This window comes from Balaenoptera physalus, assembly GCF_965194825.1.
Source record: "Balaenoptera physalus genome assembly, chromosome: 1".
Classification (NCBI taxonomy): Eukaryota; Metazoa; Chordata; class Mammalia; order Artiodactyla; family Balaenopteridae; genus Balaenoptera; species Balaenoptera physalus.
Window position 1 is genome coordinate 134,986,975 of NC_138882.1, and position 19,468 is coordinate 135,006,442.

At 37.1% G+C, this 19,468-nt stretch overlaps 1 protein-coding gene across 2 annotated transcripts in view; it reads left to right on the forward strand.

The window, feature by feature from the left end:
• PTGER3 (prostaglandin E receptor 3) overlaps positions 1-19,468 on the forward strand; it is an 84,415-nt gene that overhangs the window by 22,103 nt on the left and 42,844 nt on the right. For both annotated transcript variants that reach the window (XM_082420782.1, XM_082420781.1), the window contains exon 2: positions 16,188-16,367. In XM_082420782.1, coding sequence (XP_082276908.1) covers positions 16,188-16,367 — 180 coding nt within the window. The remainder of the gene's footprint in view (positions 1-16,187; positions 16,368-19,468) is intronic.

Here is a 19,468-nt window from a genome sequence, read left to right on the forward strand (position 1 = left end):
GGTTACAATATACGTCCATATCTGTTAACACAGCAAACCTGGAAGGTGAGTGGGTTGCAGGAATCAATGTCTTCAGTGCTGCTACTTGGACACCCAAAAGGATAGTCATCAAAAATTTTGATTGTCACTTTCCCCGCTCACAAAGGCCAAGCAATAAAAGTGGAAGTTAAACCCAGTTAACACAGTTCTCTTTAAAACGGTTGAGGCATTGGAGGCTGAGCTTCCTGTCATAGTCAGGAAATCATAGAAAGTTCTTCTTAATGTCAAAGAAAAAAGGATGCCACTGTGTGACACTTTACTCCCCTCAAGTTGTGGATCTGGCATTGCACAATTACCTAGCCCCTATTTATAGTCAACAGAATGAGAGTTAACTATAAAGAAAGCTGGTAAATGTTATGAGGGAGTGTTTTGTGTTGGGAAAAAGAAAATAATGTCAAGAAGTTCCCATGCTAATACTAAAAGAATATATATATTCTTTTTCAGATTCTATTCCGTTATAGGTTATTACAAAATTTTGAGTATAGCTCCCTGTGCTATACAGTAAGTCCTTGATGGTTATCCATTTTATATATAGTAGTGTGTATATGTTAATCCCAACCTAATTTATCCTGCCCCTACCCCTTTGGTAACCATAAATTTGTTTTCTTTGTCTGTGGGTCTATTTCTGTTTTGTTTTTTTTTTATCTTTTTATTTTATATTGGAGTATAGCCAGTTAACAATGTTGTGATAGTTTCAGGTGCACAGCAAAGGGACTTAGCCATACATTACATGTATCCATTCTCCCCCAAACTCCCCTCCCATCCAGGCTGGCACACAACATTGAGCAGAGTTCCCTGTACTATGCAGTAGGTCCTTGTTGTTTATCCATTTTAAGTACAGCAGTGTGTACATGTTGATCCCAAACTCCCGAACTATCCCTTCCCCCTCTCTTCCCCCCCTAGTAACCATAAGTTCATTCTCTAAATCTGTGAGTCTGTTTCTGTTTTATAAATAAGTTCATTTGTATCTTTTTTTTTTTTTTCAGATTCCACATATCAGTGATATCACATGATATTTGTCTTTGGCTTACTTCACTTAGTATGATAATCTCTAGGTCCATCCATGTTGCTACAAATGGAATTATTTCATTCTTTTTTATGGCTGAGTAATACTCCTTTGTGTGTATATATATATACCACATCTTCTTTATCCATTCATCTGTCTTTGGACATTTAGTTTGCTTCCATGACCTGGCTATTGTAAATAGTGCTGCAATGAACATTGGGGCGCATGTATCTTTTCGAATTACAGTTTTCTCCAGATATATGCCCAATATTGGGATTGCAGGATCATATGGTAACTGTTTTTAGTTTTTTAAGGAACCTCCATACTGTGCTCCATAGTGGCTGTACCAATTTACATTCCCACCAACAGTGTAGGAGGGTTTTCGCCACACCCTCTCCAGCATTTATTATTTGTAGACTTCTTTGATTTTTATTTATTTTTATTTTTTATTGAAATATAGTTGACATACAGTATCATGTTAGTTTTGGTGCACTATATAATGATTTGACATTTGCATACATTAGTAGCCATCTGTCGCATACAAAGTTATTACAATATTATTGACCATATTCCTTATGCTGTATATTACATCCCCGTTACTATTTATTATATAACTGGAGGCTTGTACCTCTTAATCCCCTTCAACTATTTTGTGCTCCCACCTCCCTCCCTTCTGGCAACCAATTTTTCTCTGTATCGATGGGTCTGTTTTCTATTGTTTTTTAGTCTCTATTTCATTTATTTCTTCTCCAATCTTTATTATTTCTTTCCTCTTAATAACTTTGGATTTTGTTTGTTCTTTTTTTCTACTTCCTTTAGGTGTAAGGTTAGATTGTTTATTTTAGATTTTCTTTTGTTTGTTTCCTGAGATAGAATTGCATTGCTATAAACTTCCTTCTTAGAGTTACTTTTACTATGTCCCACAGATTTTGAATTGTTGTATTTCTATTTTTATTTGTCTCCAGGAATTTAATTTCCTCTTTGATGCTTCAGTCCCCCGTTGGTTGTTTAGTAGCATTTGTTTAGCCTCCATGTGTTTGTGTTTTTTGCAGCTTTTTTCTCTTAGTTGATTTCTAGTCTCATTCTGTTGTGGTCAGAAAAAATGCTTGATGTAATTCCAGTTTTCCTAAATTTATAGAGACTTGTTTTTTGGCTAGCATGAGATCTATCCTGGAACATTTTCCAGGTGCACTTGAAAAGAATGTGTATTCTGTGACTTTTAGATGGAATTATCTATATATATTTATTAAGACCATCTGGAATAATGTGTCATTTAAGGCCAGTGCTTTCTTATCAGTATTCTGTCTGGCTGGTCTATCCATTGATGTGAGTGGGGTGTTAAAGTTCCCTACTATTATTGTGTTACTGTCAATTTTTCCCTTTATTTTTGTTAATATATGCTTTATGTATTTAGGTGCTCCTATGTTGGGTGCATATGCATTTTCAATTGTTATATCAATCCCTTTATCATTATGTAATGTCCTTCTATGTCTCTGCTACAGTCTTTTTTTTTTAAAGTCTATTTTGTCCCTTTTATAAGTATTGCTACCCCACATTTCTTTTTGTTTCCATTTGTATGGGATACCTTTTTCCATCCCCTCACTTACAGTCTGTGTGTCTTTAGATCTGAAGTGAGTCTTTTACAGGCAGCATATATATGGGTCTTTTTTTTTTTTAATTCATTCAGCCACTATATGTCTTTTGATTGGAGCATTTAGTCCATATACATTTAAATTAATTATTAATAGATATACTTGTTAATTGTTTTCTGGTCATTTTTATAGGTTTTTTTTTCTTTCTTCTTCTTTTGCTCTCTTCTGTTGTTATTTGATAACTATCTTTAGTGTTATGTTTAAATCCCTTTCTCTTTTTTGTGAGTGTATCCATTATAGGTTTTTGGTTTGTGATAGCCACAAGGTTCATGTTTATTATGTTATACATGATTATTTTAAGTTGATGATCTCTTAAGTTCAAACACATTTTAACAACCCTGTACTTTTACTACCCTCTACCACTTTTAATGTTTTTGACATCATATTTTACATCTTTTTGTTTTGTGTATACCTTAACTACTTATTGTGGATATAGATGATTTTACTACTTTTGTCTTTTAACCTTCCTACTAGCTTTATAAGTAGTTGATCTACTACCTTTGCTGTATATTTGCTTTTACCAATGAGATTTTTCCTTTTGTAATTTTCATGTTTCTAATTGTGATTTTTTAATTTTCTTCTTAGAGAAGTCCCTTTAACATTTCTTGTAAAACCAGTTTAGTGGTGCTGAACTCTTTTAGCACCACTAAACTCTTTATCTCTCCTTCAAATCTGAATGATAGCCTTTCAGGGTGTAAGTTTTTTCCTGTCATCATTTTGAATACATCATGCCACTCCCTTCTGGCCTGCAAATTTTCTACCGAAAAGACAGCTGATAGTCTGATGGGAGTTTCCTTGTACATACCTGGTTGCTTTTCTCTTGTTACTTTTAAGATTCTCTCTTTATATTTAATTTTTGCCATTTTAATTATAATGTGTCCTCATGTGGACCTCTTTGGATTCATCTTGTTTGGGACTCTCTGTGCTTTTTGGACCTGAATGTCTGTTTCTTTTCCCAGTTTAGGAATGTCTTCAGCTATTATTTCTTTAAATAAGTTTTCTGTCTTTTTCTCTCTCTCCTCCTTCTTGGACCTTTATAATGTGTATGCTGGGATGCTTGATGTTGTCCCAAAGGTCTCTTAAACTATCTTCATTTTTTAAAATTCTTTTTTCTTTTTTATGTTCAGCTTGAGTGATTTCCACTACTCTGTCTTCCAGTCCACTGATCCTTTCCTCTGTCTCATCTACTCTACTCTTGATGCTTTCTAGTGTATTTTTTATCTCAGTGATTGTATTCTTCACCTCTGTTTGGTTCTTCTCTGTATTTTCTAACTCTTTGTTAAAATTCTCACGGTGTTCATCCATTCTTCTGAGTTTGTTGAGCATCTTTATGATCATTATCTTGAACTCTTTATTGGGTACCTTGCTTATGTCCACTTCTTTCAGTTTTTTTTTTTTTTTTTTTGAAGTTTTGTCTTGTTCCTTTGTTTGGAATATATTCTTCTGTCTTCTCATTTTGCCTAACTCTCTGTGTTTATTTCTAAGTATTAAGTTGGTCGGTTACATTCCCTGATCTTGGAGAAGTGGCCTTATGGAGGAGATGTCCTATGGGGCCCATCAGCACACTCCCATCTGCTCACCAGAGCTATATGCTCTAGGGGTACCCTCTCTGTGGGCTGCGTAGGCTCTTCTGTTGTGACAGGGCCCACTACCGTGGGTGCACTGGTAGGCAAGGCTGGCCCTGACCCAGGTGGCTGCTAGCCTGCTGGTGGCAGGACCAGGTCCTGGGGCTGCTGGCTGTGGGGGACTGGGGTTGGGGGGGGGGGGGTTCTGGGCTGGTGCCAACACACTGGTGGGCAGGTAAAGCCCTGGCATTAATAGTCAAAGAGAGGATTCCAAAATGGCACTTTTCAGCACCCGTTTCCTTGTGGTAGAACGAGCTCCCCAAAATGGCTGCTGCCAGAATCTGCTGCTATCCCCAGAGGGTGTCCCCGTTGCCTCCTCCCTCTCTGGGAGGCTCTCCAAGATCAGCAAATGGGTATGACCCAGGCTCCTTTCAAATTCCTGCCTCTGAGCTGGGTTTTGGAGGGTGTGAGATTTTGCATGCGCTCTTTTAGAGTGGAGTCCCTGTTTCCTACAGCCCTGTAGCTCTCCCATACACAAGCCCTGCTGGCCTTCAAAGCCAGACATCTGGGTGCTCATCCTCCCAGTGCAGGACCCCTGGGCTGAGGAGCCCTATGTGGGGCTTGGACCCCTCAGTCCTTGGGGAGAACTTCTGCAGTTGTAATTATCCTCCTGTTTATGGATCACCTACTCAGGGGTGTGGGTCTTGACTATACTGCATCTCCATCCCTCCTACTTGTCTTGTTGTGGTTCCTTCTTTATCTCTTTAGTTGTGGGAAATCTTTTCTGCTAGTCTTCAGGCAGTTCTCATAGATAGCGTCTCTGTAAAAAGTTGTAATTTTGGTGCGCCTATCAGAGATGGTGAGCTCAGGGTCTTCCTACTCCATCATCTTACCCACACCTCTGTTTTATTTTAAATATTTGCTTCTCCTGTTGATTTTATAGCCCGACTCTCCAGCCTCTTCCAGGTTACTGCTGTAGCTATGAACATTCTAGTTAAAATTATGAGTAATAAGATATGCTTAGTTCTATTAATACCTAAATTGAAGCTGTCATCTTGGCTAATTATAATAACAGAAAGGAAAAAAAAGAGACCAAAGTCTTGAATAGGGATAAATATTAGTGAATTTGTTCATTAGGTGAAACTAAAATCTGTTACCCACAAATGGGTAGGATACACTCTACTATTATTATTCATTCATTTGTTAATTCAAAACTATTTATTTTTTTAAGGTTTATTTATTTATTTTTGGCTGTGTCGGGTCTTAGTTGCGGTGTGCAGGATCTTTGCTGAGGCATGCAGGATCTCTCATTGTAGCGCGCAGGTTCTTTGTTGTGGTGCACGGGCTTCTCTCTAGTTGTGGTGTGTGGGTTTTCTCTTCCCTAGCTGTGGCACACAAGCTCCAGGGCACATGGGCTCTGTAGTTGTGGTGTGCGGGTTCCAGAGTGCATGGGCTGTGTAGTTTGTGGCACGCGGGCTCTAGATGTGGTATGCGAGCTCAGTAGTTGTGGCATGTAGGCTTAGTTGCCCTGCGGCATGTGGGATCTTAGTTCCCTGACCAGGGATCGATCCTGCAACCCCTGCATTGCAAGGCAGATTCTTTACTACTGGACCACCAGGTAAGTCCCTCAAAACTATTTATAAATCTACAGTGTTAATATATTCTGGGCTAGGCCTGTCCTGAGATATACCTAAAAGGATAGAAGTAAGCCCTACTCTTGTAACAATTTTCATCTACTAGAAGAGGCTGGCAATTAAGCAACGATATAAAGTGTGTAGGAGTGATAAAAGTAGTCAAGAATTTTGGGAGTACATATTACGAATTATCTGCTAGGCTTTTGGCAGGGGAAACAGCAGATAAATTGATATTTCAAATATACACAAAAAATAAGTTGGAATTAGTCAAGAAAAGAAGAGGAGAGTGAGAGTTATAGGACCTAGGGATCCACATTTATAAAAGTCTAGAAGAAAGAAGAACTGGCACTTTTAAAGAACTCAAAGAAGTTCAAAGTAATTGGAATATAGATGTGGGAGTAACAAATGGTGAGAATTTAGGCTAGAAATCTCTACAGGGGCCAAATGATAATGAGCCTTCAATGCCCGTTTTAAAGGGTTTAGACTTTATACTCAGGGCAATTAAAAGCCATTAAAAAAACTTTTCAAAGTGGAATAACACAGTCAAATTTTCATTTCAGGAACATCTTGTAAACAGCACGGAGGGGCCCAGAATGGAGGCTAACGAATCATGTAATAGACTACTGTGGTAGCTTATATAAGAGATGATGATGGTCTGAATTTAGGGTCAATGGGAGTGAAAATGAAAGAAGTGATAGATTTTAAAAGTATTAGGAAGTTAATTGGAGAATTTGTGATTGATTGGATGTGAGGAATATGACTAATGAGGTGGAATGAGAGAGAAAAAGCTAGACAGAGAGGAACATACAGAGATAAATAAATCAAGATGAACCAAGGATAACTCTTCAGTTTCTGTTTCAGGGGACTGGGTTTACTGAGACAGAGAAGATTAGTGGAGGAGCAGCTTTGAAGAAGAAAATTATTTCAGTTTGAACCTGCTGAATTTGATGTGAGACATCTAGGAAGATCTGGGCTTTAGGCAGCTAAATCAATCAATCTGGAGCTCAGAGAAGAGGTACAACCTAGAGCACATAGATGGGTTTTGAAGTCATTGGGGTAGAAGAAATCACCCAATGAGTTTATGTGTAGAAGCTCCCTCCCATTATATGATATAGGACTGAAAAATGCTAACACTTTCAGGATGGATAGAGAAATAGGAGCCATAAAGGAGACTGCAAAGGGGCACTCAGAGAGGTACCAGGAAAATTAGTAAGAAAATCAGAACAAATGGTAATCTGAATATTTGAGAATATTTGGGTAATGGCAACCTGAACTTATTTGGGAACTTGAAACTTAGGGAAGAGAATGTTTCAAGAAAGGCTGGTAAGTGTCTGGTGGATTTCAAAAAGCCCTTCTTGAGGATTTATGGGCACTGAGGTCAGGCTATAGTAGGTTTAGAAATAAATTTGAAGATAAAGAGGGTAGACAACTCTTTGGAGAAGTTCAGCTGTAACTTCTGGAGCAGTATGTGTAGGGAGGTAAGAATTCCACAGGCTGTTTTATTTTCTCAAGGTAGGATAAATTTAGATATGTTAAAATGATAATGGGAAAAAGCCAAAAGTTAAAGATAAAAGAGGAAGGAGATAATTGAGAAAATAAGGCTTCTAACATTCATGAAGGATAGGATCCAGGGCACAGACAGAGGTTGGTCTTAGCTAGGAGACGGGACACGTCTTCTGTTTGAACAAGAGGAAAGGAGGAATGGAGAGCTACAGATGCTGAATTTGGTCCTAAGAAGGTGAAAGGACCCTAAACAGCTTTTTTTCTTCTGTGATGTGAATTAGGACAGTAGAACATGTGTAAAATAGCCACTGTGGTGAATGAAAGAGAGAGAGAGAGAGAGAGAGAGGGAGAGATGAGCTAACTAGGGAATGAGATAAGGAGGCTGGGGATTTGGGGATCATGGATACAAAAAGAGATCCCAGTGTGCGCATATTTACCCAGTGCCCATCCCAAGTACATCATGCGTCTATTTGGATCCCCTTATGAGGTGAAGTTCTCCCACAGCACAGATCTAAAAATGAGTGTCATTTTGACACGAAACAAAGTTAAATAAGAAGTTATATCAGGTTAGAATCACAGTATTAGCCTGTGTTGTATACTTACTGTGGCACAGGAGGGGATTCTTTTGCATATCATGGCTGTACTGTCCATGAATCTCAGACGCCAGGACTTTACCACTAAACATCCCATTCCCTTTAATAAACCAAACTGAATTTGTCTATTAAGTTAAATGTTTTGACCCATTATAAGAGTGTCAGACTGTTTACCTATTAGTTGTTAAATTAGTCACACATTGACTACCTAAGAATTCAACTTAAAATGACCACGTGATGGTTCTAGGATGGATTGTGACGCTAAAATTTTGCCAATAAATTATATAGGAGGTTATTTTTTATACCTAAGCTTTCAAGTACTCTAATATTAATGCTTCTTTTCGAAGTGTGAAAATAACACATTTGTTGTGGAGAATTCGGAAAACAAAGAAAAATATAGATAAGAAAATAGAAATCACCCTAATTTCCTACTCAGAGTTAACTGCTTCTAGTATTTTTCTATATATACACACAGAATTGTTTTTTTAAATGGATTATATTATGTAATAAACATTTGTTTCCACTTTTCACATCCTGAACATTTCTTCACGTTATTAAATATTCTTCAAAAACATGATTTTAAATGTTAACATTGGAAAGCATACTATATATTATGCACATTGAGAGATGTTCCATAATTTGAACATTGTCCTTTTGTTGGCCATTTAAGTTTTTAATTTTCTTTTATATTGAGGAGACTATCCCTGCACACAAAACTTAGCCCACATCTCTGATTCCTTCCTTAACCATTTAGCTGCTCTTAATCGTCACTAATACTGTGGTTCTCTCTGAGTGTAAGATAGTAGGATAGAGCATTTTGGGTTTAAATGAAACTATATTTTGGAAGAAAAACTAACTATCCTAATTCTAAACATTTTTAAACATTAATGTTCCTTAAACCTTGACAAAGACATATTGTCTAGACTTTCTCTTGACACCTGAGATACAAAAGTTTGAAATATAATAAAGCTGCCTCTTCTGACATGAGTATTACAAAGCTAATCTATCGTCCATAATCCAAAGAATGAATGTTTTTATAGAGTAGATTTTGCCTTCCTCCTTTCAGCCAGAATTTGAATACTTGTTACTGACATTTTTTGACTATTCTAATAGAAAGATAAATATTTATCTAGATATATGTACTGAGCTATACTGAGCCACACAGATTTTACAAATCATACTAATTGAGAGAAGAAAGTAATTCCTAGGTACCAAATAATGTGGTGGCAGGCTGCAGCCTTCTTTACAATTTTGAGTTCCCCTGTGTAGTGATTGGATAATAATTCTGCATTACCAAATTTTTTTTTTTTTTAATTTTATTTATTTTTGGCTGTGCTGGGTCTTTGTTTCTGTGCGAGGGCTTTCTCTAGTTGCGGCGAGCGGGGGCCACTCTTCATCGCGGTGCGCGGGCCTCTCACTATCGCGGCCTCTCTAGTTGCGGAGCACAGGCTCCAGACGCGCAGGCTCAGTAATTGTGGTTCACCGGCCCAGTTGCTCCGCGGCATGTGGGATCTTCCCAGACCAGGGCTCGAACCCGTGTCCCCTGCATTGGCAGGCAGATTCTCAACCACTGCGCCACCAGGGAAGCCCTACCAAATATTTTTAAAGTGCAAATTTGAAGGTTTTTTTTTTTGAAATAACTCTACTAGGTAGAAATCTAAGGAAAGCAGACTCATAGATCATACATTCATTTCCTTGCGCTATTCCCCTAAGTGTCCCCTATTCTTTCTTTGAACCTCAAAGCATTCTGTTCTAGAAACCTATACGATAGTGCAGTAGCCTGGGGCTTGGGGAGAGGTATGCTTTGTAGATTGAAGGTGTTAATTATCCTTACCTCATTTTAATTTTTGTAACTGCATTACTAGATGGAGAAGATGCTTAGTAAGCATGTATTAATCATGTTTTAGAGAAGAAGAGAAATCCAGATTCAAAGTTAGGTAACTTGTCCCCAAACTAGAAGCAGAGCTGAGTCAGATTTATGGCAGGTCTTTAACTCTTTTTTTTTTTTTTAATTTATATTTTATTTATTTATTTTTGGCTGCGTTGGATCTTCGTTGCTGCACACAGGCTTTCTCTAGTTGTGGTGAGCTGGGGCTACTCTTCCTTGTGGTGCACATGCTTCTCATTGCAGTGGCTTCGCAGCATGTGGGATCTTCCCGGACCAGGGTTCGAACCCATGTCCCCTGCATTAGCAGGCGGAGTCTTAACCACTGCGCCACCAGGGAAGTCCAGGTCTTTGACTCTTGATCAGTGTGTTTGCCTAAGCCTGAACTTCTAAAATATCTCCTCCTAAAGTTTCATGAATTCTTGTCCCTTGTCTTCTTACACTGTCCACTATCTAACTTTGTAGTTTTCCTCTCTCTTCCATTTCCCAAAAGACACATTTGGGGTTTTCCTGCAGAAGAGTTTTGTCTTTTCTTCCACATCTTTTACTTTTCGGTTTCTTTTCTTTTTCAAATTAAATCCTTATTCATTTTCCAGTTTTGCCCCAGAATTCATCAGAAAAAATTTAGCCATAGAAGTATATGTAAGAGACCATCCAGTCGAACCCCATGGTTTACTAGTAAATTTAATAAAGCACAGAGAGTGAATGACTTGCCTAAAGTCATAATTGGTGGCAGAGCCCGGGTAGGATTTGCTTCTTCTGATTCTTAGTCCATTGTTGTTTTGAAACATTTAATAAAATTGCATAATAATAAAGATGAAGTAATGCAACTTCTAGTTACTTTTCTTAATGTGTATGAACTGTTTATTTCCAACTTTTCCAGATTAGATAAAGAGGAGAAGCTTCTGAAACAAAGTCTAGAATGCTGAGATGACTTGGCAATCTGAGAACAGAGTTGTAATCAGATTGAAAAGACTACAATTATTTCTTAAATCTGCAGTGAAACTTCTTCTCATGAAAGTCCTTCAAATTATGTAATTAAATGGTTCAAAGCTCCCAGACTGGTTTCAATGTATTATAATGCAGCACATTTATCAAACTATACAGGGAGTTTCCAGTGGAGCAGGTTATTCTCCCATAGCCTGACAACCGGAGATTATGGAAAAGAAAACATCATAAATAAAAATTGGCTGTGAGGAAAGTTCTCTTACACATTATATTAATAATAATCTGGAAATGCATAAAAACCACATAATGGAGCCTAAGGGAAAATAAAAATTTTATTCCCTCCCCACAAATTAATTTTTCTGGGTTTTCTCATTTATCATCTTCAAAAGATATATGTAGCCTATAGCCCAAGGCATTTTTGAACCAAGAAATAAAGTACTGAAGGTTTTTAAATGTGTACTTTTAAATCCTACTGCAGTCAAATAAAATCCAAATGCAGAATATTAAAAACAATTTTCCAGGGATTCCCTGGCGGTTCAGTGGTTAGGACTCCGCGCTTTCACTTCCAGGGCCCGGGTTCAGTCCCTGGTCGGGGAACTAAGATCCCACAAGCTGTGCAGTGTGACCAAAAAAAAAAAAAGTCTCCCTGGTTAGTGTTTTGTACATTTAAAAGATCATTATCACTGGGGAAGGGACAAATCGGACATATCTTCCTTTAGGATGGAGAAAAGTAATTGCCCTTGACACTAGGCAGGGATGGAGAATTTAGGGGTTACTGATGTAGTTGTGTTCCTCGCTATCACGGTACAAAGAGAACTCTCTCTTCCTGCTGATAACCGGAGGAGAGGCAAGAGGCCTGGGAGAGTCACATGGAGCCTGGAGAAGATGCTGACAGAAGAGCGGCAGCTCTGTTTAACCACAGCTGGTCTCACGGCTCCGTTGACAAGACTGTTATATGAGGCTGTTTAGAAGGAGCAATTGTGCAGCGTGTTTGCTGAAAAAATAGCTTCAGTGGTGGCCAAGCATCCTGGTTTCTGTTTGTCCCTTCTCCCTTGTAGAATGGGACTAATAGGAATAATCTACCAGAAGTCTATATATTGATGCCAAAGTTTTTCTCTCAAAGTCTGATCGTCTAAAAAATATTCGCAAAGATTGTCATCACTGATCAGCTCCTTAAATAGAAGGACGTCTAATATAGGACAACTAATATCAAGGTGTCCACAGGGCTCTATTCCCTGCTGGAAGCTCTGCAGGAGCATCGGGGTCTCCTTTCCTTGCTTTTTTCATGGATGTTAACTTGCATTTATGTTTAAAATTAAACAAGGAATTAAGAGTTCTACTTCCATCCCTGCTGCCATTTGGAAATGACAATATCATGCTCACTGCCTCTAATTCCAATTATCTTCATACTACACAGCTCATGAGTTCTGGGAAAGCTCAAATGTCTCTTCCCATGTGCCAGCTATTGCTTACAGAGCTTGGTTTCATAATTTCATAATCACTGCATTGTCAATAGGAAATTATGGGAAATTACAGTGTACTAGCCAATGTAAGGCATATGAAACCTGTATTAGCCTAATAAAAATAATTTTAAGTTATTAGCCTCATAAAAATTAATTTTTAAATAATCAAGGAGGACTGTGTAAAATGACTGAAATCCCATTTTAATAAGTAATTTTGTGAATTTTCCTGATTATAAAAAGTTGGAGAAATCCAATACTTTATTTTGTAAAAGAAAATGAAAATGTAACGTAAGTGAGTTTTTAAATCATTCTAGATGAGGCTCAGAACACTTCCTGAAAGATGGTAAGTGGTCAAATATATTTAATTATTGGATGAGGTGAGGGAGTGAAAGAGTTAGCACCAATAGCTTATAAAAAGAAGACGAAAGAATTAATAAGCACGTGTTTTTCTTAAAGGCAACTGAACTGAAAATATAGTTTTATACCTTTTAGTCAAAGACTGAGATCTAACTGATGTAACTTGAATAACAGGAATGCATTTTTACATGTTGCAAATATAGAAATTGAGATAATTTAGATAAGAGTTAGGATTTTACTTTATTTATGTTAAAAAAAAGTTTCCTAAGAAAGTGCACAAAGTAAGGAAAATTGCTAGGATGTTTTATCTGTGACAGAGAATAAGTCGTTTTCAAGCTCATACCTCCCCATCCCCTTTCAGCATTTGTTGAGAACTCACTCTGTGGGTGTATTAGTTTTCTACTGTAGCTCTTTAACAAATTACTACAAACTTGGTGGCTTAAAACAATACAAATTTATCTTACAGTTCTGTAGGTTGGAAGCCTGACATGGGTCTCACTGGACTAATATCAAGGTATGCGCAGGGCTGCATTACTTTCCGGAAGCTCTGAAGAAGAATCAGACTTGTTTCCTTGCTTTTTTTTTCTTTTTCTTTCAATTTCTAGAGGCCGTCTGTAATTCCTTAACTCGTGGCTCCTTTCCTTCATCTTCAAAACCAGCAACACTGCATCTCTCTGACCTTTCTTCTGTGGACCCATCTCCCTCTGACCGCAGCTGGAAAGGTTCTCAGATTTTAAGGATCTGTGTGATTACATTGAGCCTACCCAGATAATTCAGGATAATCGCCCCATCTCGAGGCCCTTAACATTCATCACATGTGGGAGGTAGTGTTCAGTTCACAGGGCTCCGAGCCAGCATCAGAAGATACTAATGTAGATATATTTATTTTAAATAATTTTGGTGTATAATAATTCATATTTATTAATAAAGGGAATAATCAACTCCCTTTAAACAAAAGACTTTCCTAAATTGCTTGAAATGTTTTTATGTACATAAAAAATTTTAAATAATTTAATAATTGTTTAATAATAATAATTCCATTGCCTTCTGCAAGTCTATGTATTTTACATAATTTAATTGTAATAACAATATAATTTTATATACATGATAGTATCTTACATTCTGTTCTTTTCACTTACTTCATATATCTATTATTAGGCAAACAGGCTGTATTTTATTAAACTTTACTCCTGATACTAGAGATTTATTTGTTTGCAGTTTCTTACTAGATCAGATAATTCTTCACTGAACATTCACTTATTTGTCCAGCTTTTTCCTTTTATTGAATAAATCCCTTGGAAAAAATTTCTTTGAAAGAAATTACAGAGTCAGAATATATGCCTACCCATTTTTCTCTTCTTATTTGTTTATAGAGCCATAATTTTGTTCAGGTATTAGGTTGTAAATTGGTCAAGGACCAGGGTGTAATCCAGAGAATGGATTTGTCTTATAAGCCAAACCTGGAAATTTCCATCTCCTTTGCCAGTGATTGGTTTAAGAATTACCTGTGACTCAATTTTGTCCAGTAAGACTAAGCTGACGTTTTTATAGCTGGTGAGGATTTGATCAGAGCCGAGATTTAGAATGCCGAATCTGTGTCGTGCTGACATCTATTTGCACCATCAGGGTGTCTGTTGTCACTATAATTCAGATGAGAGGAGGAGCTGAACTAGGATGAGACTGGAACAAGAGCAAACGGCAGTGCAGATGACAAGGCAAAAGAAGGATTCGAAGGTGACCCTGACGTGTTGAGCCAGGGTGACTGTGTAAGAAAGAAAGTGCCATTGTTGGGATAGTAGGTTTGTGGGTGTTTGGGATGCCCAGGGATGTTGGGACCCCTTCAATTTGGGATGTGTGACCTGAGGACAGAACATCCAAATAAATGTGAGCCTTAAGAGAGAGACATTTTGGGTTCAATAGAAATGTACCGTGAGCGACAAATACAAGCCACATATATAATTTTACATTTTCTAGTAATGTCAGTTTTTAAAAAGTAACAAGAAACAAGTGCTAATTTTAATAGTGTACCTTATTTGACACACTATATCAAAAATATTATCATTTCATTAGTCATTACATATCCCAGCATCTCAATTTTCTCCAGCCACGTTTCAAGTGCTTAATAGTCATGTACGTCTAGAAAGACCAGTTTAGGAGCTGGTAATAAAGTCAGCACCTTTCTTTGTTTGCAGGCGTGAACCCATGTTTGGGTTGTTCCTGCTTGTTTTTTGCTGTTATGAACAATGCTGTAATGAAGAGTCATACACACAACTTCTGGCGCAGGAGTTAGGGGCAGCGTACTCTTGGGAGTGGGACTTCTGCACAGTAGCAGCGGAGATGGGGCCTCGTTGTCTTCCGGGGTGGCCGCTCCAGCTCGCGCTCCTGCTGCTAGTATGTAAAAGCGTCCACATTGCTCCACACCCTCACCGACATTTGGAAAAGTCACGTTTCATTTTTGTGAAACTAGTGGGTGTAAAATGGTTTCTTACTCTGTCATAATATTCATTTCTCTGATGATTAATGAGCTTGAATACCTTTTCAGATACATTTGAATCTTCATTTTTTTCTCTTCTGTGGAAATCACAAATATTTATTCATTCAAATATAAGTATATTTATATTATGTATGTTATAGATGTCATATATTATATTTGTATATGGGTCATATATTCATTTACAAATGGTTATTGAACACCCTCTGCTAAATACTGGTCTAGGTACTGGGAATGAACTAGTGAGGAAAAAAAGATATAGTCCCAAATTCTGCCTTCATGGAGTTTACATTCTAGTGTGTGTGCAGTGACCAGGGAGAGATCAAGAAAAGGTAAAATGCTGTCTGACGTATGTTAGTGAACCTGGGTTTAAGTCTGGCTCAGCCATTTTACGTCATTAAACCTTGGTTTCTGCAATTGTAAAAAGGAGATGGCAATAATATTTATCTTCTATTGTTTATTAAATGCATATGAAGAACTTGACACAGTGTCAGGCAAATTGTAAGGATTTGGCAAATGCTAATGACAATAAGAAGAAGAAGAAGGAGAAGGAGAAGAAGAGGAAGAAGAAGAAGAAGAAGAAAATATAACTACTATTTTCCCCTTTCTTGCTTCTATTGTTTCTTCTAGGGTTTTTTTTCTTTTTTTCCAGTTACAACTACTGAAGTTTAAGATTACATATGTTTTGGTTTTTTTGAAGCATTGGCTCTCATTTAGGTGTCAACCTCCTGGTATTTTCTGCAGCAAGACAGACGACTTTGGCTAATTTTGAGATGTGTTGTTTTCCAACTTCTTAAATCCCAAGAACCAAGAGCCTGAGTACATGTACTTTTAAAAAATCTGCATCACGTTGAATAGGCAAAAATGTGGGAAAATCCAGAGGAATAACTTATATAATTCAGGGTTGTGTTCTGTGAGTATAAATGTTGCTTGAGTTAATCACTTCAATCCAATAACCAATTTATTGTTAATTTATGTTCAAAGTACCCTGTAGGGGAGATGCATATGACTTTGCTAATCTTTGGAATAATAATGTGTCCCTTTTTCTTAGATAATGATGTTGAAAATGATCTTCAATCATACATCAGTTGAGCACTGCAAGACGTACACAGAAAAGCAGAAAGAGTGCAGCTTCTTCTTAATAGCTGTTCGCCTGGCTTCACTGAACCAGATCTTGGATCCCTGGGTTTATCTGCTGCTAAGAAAGATCCTTCTTCAAAAGTTTTGCCAGGTAGCAAATGCTGTCTCCAGCTGCTGTAATAATGGAAAGAAAGTACAGACTATCTCACTATCCAATGAAATAACACAGACAGAGGCATGAAAGAGAACTCTTAATCAACTTGCATGTTCACAGCTTTCGGCAACAAATAGCCCTAAACCACACTGTGAATTTAGGCATCTCTGGCATGCCACTGTTTATGCATTGAAGTAGAATTTTTGATATAAGGCTAAATGGTCTCAGAAGCATAGATAATCCCCTATGTGCCAGAAGTATTCAAACACAAACAAAGGAAAATAGATAAATAATGGTCTAGTGTTTGGGGGACTCTGTCATTTGTAGCTGAATATGTGATTATTTATTAGGTGAAGACTTTTTTTTCTATATAAATGATCTTGGTCTGTGATGGGGGCGGGATGGGAATAGTTAATATTCTAGTATTCTGAATACATGGGGAATTTAACGAACAGATTGTTGAAGACAAGGTTTGTTTTTGCTCAAAGACCTTGGCCTTCTGCTTTCTGTTTTACTCTCTCTCTCTCTTTCTCTCTGTGTCACTCTTATTGCCCTTACAGTTTTTTAAAAAGTTGAGTTAGGATAAAAAAAAAATCTATAACGTATCCACAGTGTTCATTGGTACTGATGTTATTTAAATATTGCTCAATATCTAAATTAGCTGCTAACCTTACAAAGTTTAAGTTTTGGTTGGGTTGGTAATTAGGTTTACTCATTATCTGAATAAGAGTCAATTCCATTTATTTCAAAAATGACAGAATTTGTGACCATCCGAATTGCTAAATGTTCTTCCTTTTGATTACATTTTTAATTTCTATAAGTCTGCAGAAGATTCGTAAAACTGTGCTTGGGAGTCAGTGAAGTGATTTTTCAAAATGCTATTTAAGGACTGATTTGAGCACTAAATATAGGTACTCTGGCTAATTATCTTCCCTGATTTTCCACCAAAAGTATTCTCTTCAGTATTTTGGGTATTTAAATTCTAACTGTGATTCTAAGACCAATAAATATTTTGAAGCTTCCATAAAGACTTTCCATAGTTTGGCCTATTTATAGGATTAGGAAATTAATAATATTGATCCCTCACAGCACTTTCTCTGCCCTCTTCTCAAAGTAGCTCTATCTAAATATTTATTCTTAAAATGTTTCTCTCAGGGTCTACATGTGTACAAACCTTGATAGCTAAGCTTGATATCTTTTTGGCACAAGTAGGTCACTACATTAAGTTTTGAGAATTACACTTAAAAAAAAGACTTCCCCAACAAACACAACAATCTTTCAAATCAGACCTACATAAAATGTTCTTCATACTCTCTAGAGCATTCATTTTGCAAACTTACTAACATTTTCTCATGAAGATTTTAATTTGCTTTTTCCTTTTTTGCTTTCCTAGTTTTTAGAAACTTGAGATCTATTTATACTCCTTTATAGTAACTACATTTGTGTTTGTGTTCAATAAGCATTTGGGGGAGAATTAATTTTAAGAGGTACAAAATATCTGTTAGATTAATATGTACGCCACTCTAAGTCAATCAGGAGGAATCAATTTAAATGACCATGTCAAATTGAGTGAGAGGGTAAGATCTGCTGGGAGCAGAAATAGAGACACAGATGTAGAGAACAAACGTATGGACGCCAAGGGGGGAAAGTGGCGGGGGGGTGGGTGGTGGTGGGATGAACTGGGAGACTGGGATTGACATATATACACTAATATGTATGAAATAGATAACTAATGAGAACCTGCTGTATAAAAAATAAATAAATAAAATAAAATTCAAAAATTCAAATAAAAGAAAAATTATCTGCTGGGAGTACTTTTGTAACTCATGATCATTCCACTAGTCTAAGTTTTGGAAAAAATGATGATAAATAACCTATACTAAAACCCCATTAAAAAATCTCTCTATGCCATAGAATTGGATTATCCTACAGGTCACCTCATGGAGGATGAAACAAAACTACATACTTTTTTTTTCAGGAAAAAAGTGCACTTATATGATCTTATAGTGAAGAGGTCTTACCTCTTGAGTGGTCCTCAGACCCTAGGTTTAGATATACACATAGTATAGATTCAAGTGGTATGAGCTTGATTGGGTTACTTCTTCCAGCACCTAGTACAGCACTTGGAATACAGAAAGTGTTCAATGACTATTTGTTCAGAGAATGAATGAATCATTATCTGCCAAAACCAAGTGCACATCGGTGAGGCCCCACAGTATGGTTGAAGCGCTTCATGCCATTACAGACCGTCAAGCTGATAAAGTGAATGATCTCTGCTTGTTTAATTACAGAAATACAAATTTATCTTCAAATGTGCAGTGTCATATTGCTGCATAACAAAGTGCGTTATTTGTATTAATAATTTAAGAGACTGCTACTCCCAAGTGGTAATTGAGATTATTGTCAAAGAAATATCACTTTTCATCAAACCACAGAAATGCATAAAGACAAAACAGCCTAAAACTCATACTTAACTACAAAACAAATTCCTGCCCAGGGATACATGGTAGTTGTGGATGATGGCAGTTTTTGAACAAGCTCGTAAAGGAATCTAAAAAAAAAAAAAAAAAAAAATGGTTCTGAAGAACCTAGGGGCAGGACAGGAATAAAGACGCAGACATAGAGAATGGACTTGAGGACACGGGGAGGGGGAAGGGTAAGCTGGGATGAAGTGAGAGAGTGGCATGGACATATATACACTACCAAATGTAAAACAGATAGCTAGTGGGAAGCAGCCGCATAGCACAGGGAGATCAGCTCGGTGCTTTGTGACCACCTAGAGGGGTGGGATAAGGAGGGTGGGAGGAGACGCAAGAGGGAAGAGATATGGGGATATATGTATATGTATAGCTGATTCACTTTGTTATAAAGCAGAAAGTAACACACCATTGTAAAGCAATTATACTCCAATAAAGATGTTTTAAAGATGCTAAAAAAAAAGAATTAATGAATAGGTAAATAATTGAAACAAGTAATTCTGGAAGAAAGATCTGGAGATAAGAGGCTATCTTTTTAGTAGAGACTTTAAAGTATAATATTATTGTCAAAAAAAAAAAAAGGACATGGAAAAGGAAGAATTACGTAAACAGCATGTGAGT